Source organism: Buceros rhinoceros, unplaced genomic scaffold, assembly GCF_000710305.1.
Source record: "Buceros rhinoceros silvestris isolate BGI_N320 unplaced genomic scaffold, ASM71030v1 scaffold9195, whole genome shotgun sequence".
NCBI lineage: Eukaryota > Metazoa > Chordata > Aves > Bucerotiformes > Bucerotidae > Buceros > Buceros rhinoceros.
In genome coordinates, this window is record NW_010414560.1 from 955 (window position 1) to 2,674 (window position 1,720).

The following is a 1,720-nucleotide window of genomic DNA, read 5'->3' on the forward strand; positions in this document are numbered from 1 at the left end:
GATGAAGCGGGTGCTGCTGGAGCAGTCCATGCCCCTGGAGACATCCTGCATGGTGCAGGTAGGGGACATGGGGATGGTGAGCAGGCAGAGGTGCCTGGAGACTGCAGAGGGGCTGGTCAGTTCGCGAGAGGCTGGACGCTCTCTTGAGCGGCAGGGAGAAGCAAGGACATGGTGCTGCAGGCTGGAGGCCAGGGTGTGAGGGGCTGGCGCAGGTACTCGGTGACTCCTGGTGAGGGCTCAGGCTGAGGGATTAGCTGCTGGAGTGGGAGCACACATCCACCTGATACCGCAGATCCCCCATGCCCTCTGGCCAAGCACATCCTGGGGCTGGGGGAGGCCGCATGGATTTCACAACTCCCGGGAAGCAGCAGGCAGGGGAGGGCACGGGGCTGTCCGTGAGATGGCTTATTGCTGGAATTCCCACCAGGGGAATGCGAATGAGACAAAATAAACCTGCGCAAGCCCCCGATGCAGCTGCTGACCCGGCTTTTATTACAGGACACACAACCCTGCAAGGAACCCTCCTGCACGGCCCCACGGCTGCAGGCCACTGCATCCCACCTGCGACGGTGAAGCCAACCCCTCTCCGCTCCTGGGGACACATGTCCCCACTTGGCCCTTGCCACGGGCATCCGAGGTGGCTGGGGATGGACACCACTGCCTTAAAAAAAAAGCATCAAGTTAAAAAAATCTGAGTAGAAATGCTCTACTTGGGGCAGGCTCAAGCCCCGAGCTCTGCTCCCAGCCGGAGTTAAAATCCAAACCAGAAACAAAACAGCATCAGTTTTAAACTCAAATCCCCAAACTCCTTGTGGGTGTCCTCCATCCCCGGTGGGTGCCGGTGCGGGGCCTGGGAGGTGAGCAAGTGTCGGCAGCGGGGAGCACGGGCAGCCCAGGGCGTCACTTCTCCGAGCTTGGTCTCTTGAGCAGGGCGCTGTACTTGAGCGGGGCACCGTCTGACGTCAGCACGACCTCCACCAGTGTGAAAATGGTGATCACCTTCAGGGAGGGAGAGGAAAGGGTTTTTCAGCGGCTTGGCATCACACCAGGATTCACTTAGAGCTGTGCTGGCTTTTGCTGTCTCTGCTCCGGCACCCATCGGGAGCTGGGAATGGGGCAGGACAGCTTCAGACAGCTCTGAGGGGGTCCAGGCTGCTCTGGGGCGGGAGGTGGCATCTTCAAGGGCAACACTACTGGGCTGCGAAGCCATCCAGGGAACCCTAAACAACCTGAACAAGTTTCCCAAAACATCCTCGCTTATTCCAGCCTGATCAGGCCCCAGCCTTGTTCTGCGCACAGTCTGGGAAGAAGCATGGGTGATTGTGCCCTCGGCTTTCGGTCCAACCTCCCCTAAAGCTCGCTGGCTGTGCCTCCCTCCTCCAGCTGGACAGCACACACCATCCCTTAATTAAGCAACTTGTCCAAGCGCCAACAGTGAGCTGCAGTGAGAAAGGATCCACGTGATGCTGAGCATTTTCTCAGCATCACACAGGAGGGAATGACCCCCTTGTGCCCCCATAGCGAAAGGAGACTCAGGAAGGGAACATGATGGATGAGAGAGAGATGCAAGTGAATAAAGACCCCAGAAAATCAATTCCTCCTGTTCAGGAATGCACCGCTGCCTGCTGCCACCTCCCGAGTCCTCTGATTCCATCTCTTTGTGCGATAGTGCAGATTAGAAGCACCGATCAGGTCTATCCAGGAGGACAGTTAACGGGCT

The 1,720-nt window shown here is 58.1% G+C and overlaps 1 protein-coding gene across 1 annotated transcript in view; it reads right to left on the minus strand.

Moving 5' to 3' along the window:
* Window positions 1-900: 900 nt before the first annotated feature.
* LOC104494315 (DIS3-like exonuclease 2) overlaps window positions 901-1,720 on the minus strand; it is a gene marked incomplete at its 5' end in the record, with an annotated part of 40,890 nt that continues 40,070 nt past the window's right edge. The window contains one exon of the mRNA XM_010137129.1: window positions 901-999. Coding sequence (XP_010135431.1) covers window positions 901-999 — 99 coding nt within the window. The remainder of the gene's footprint in view (window positions 1,000-1,720) is intronic.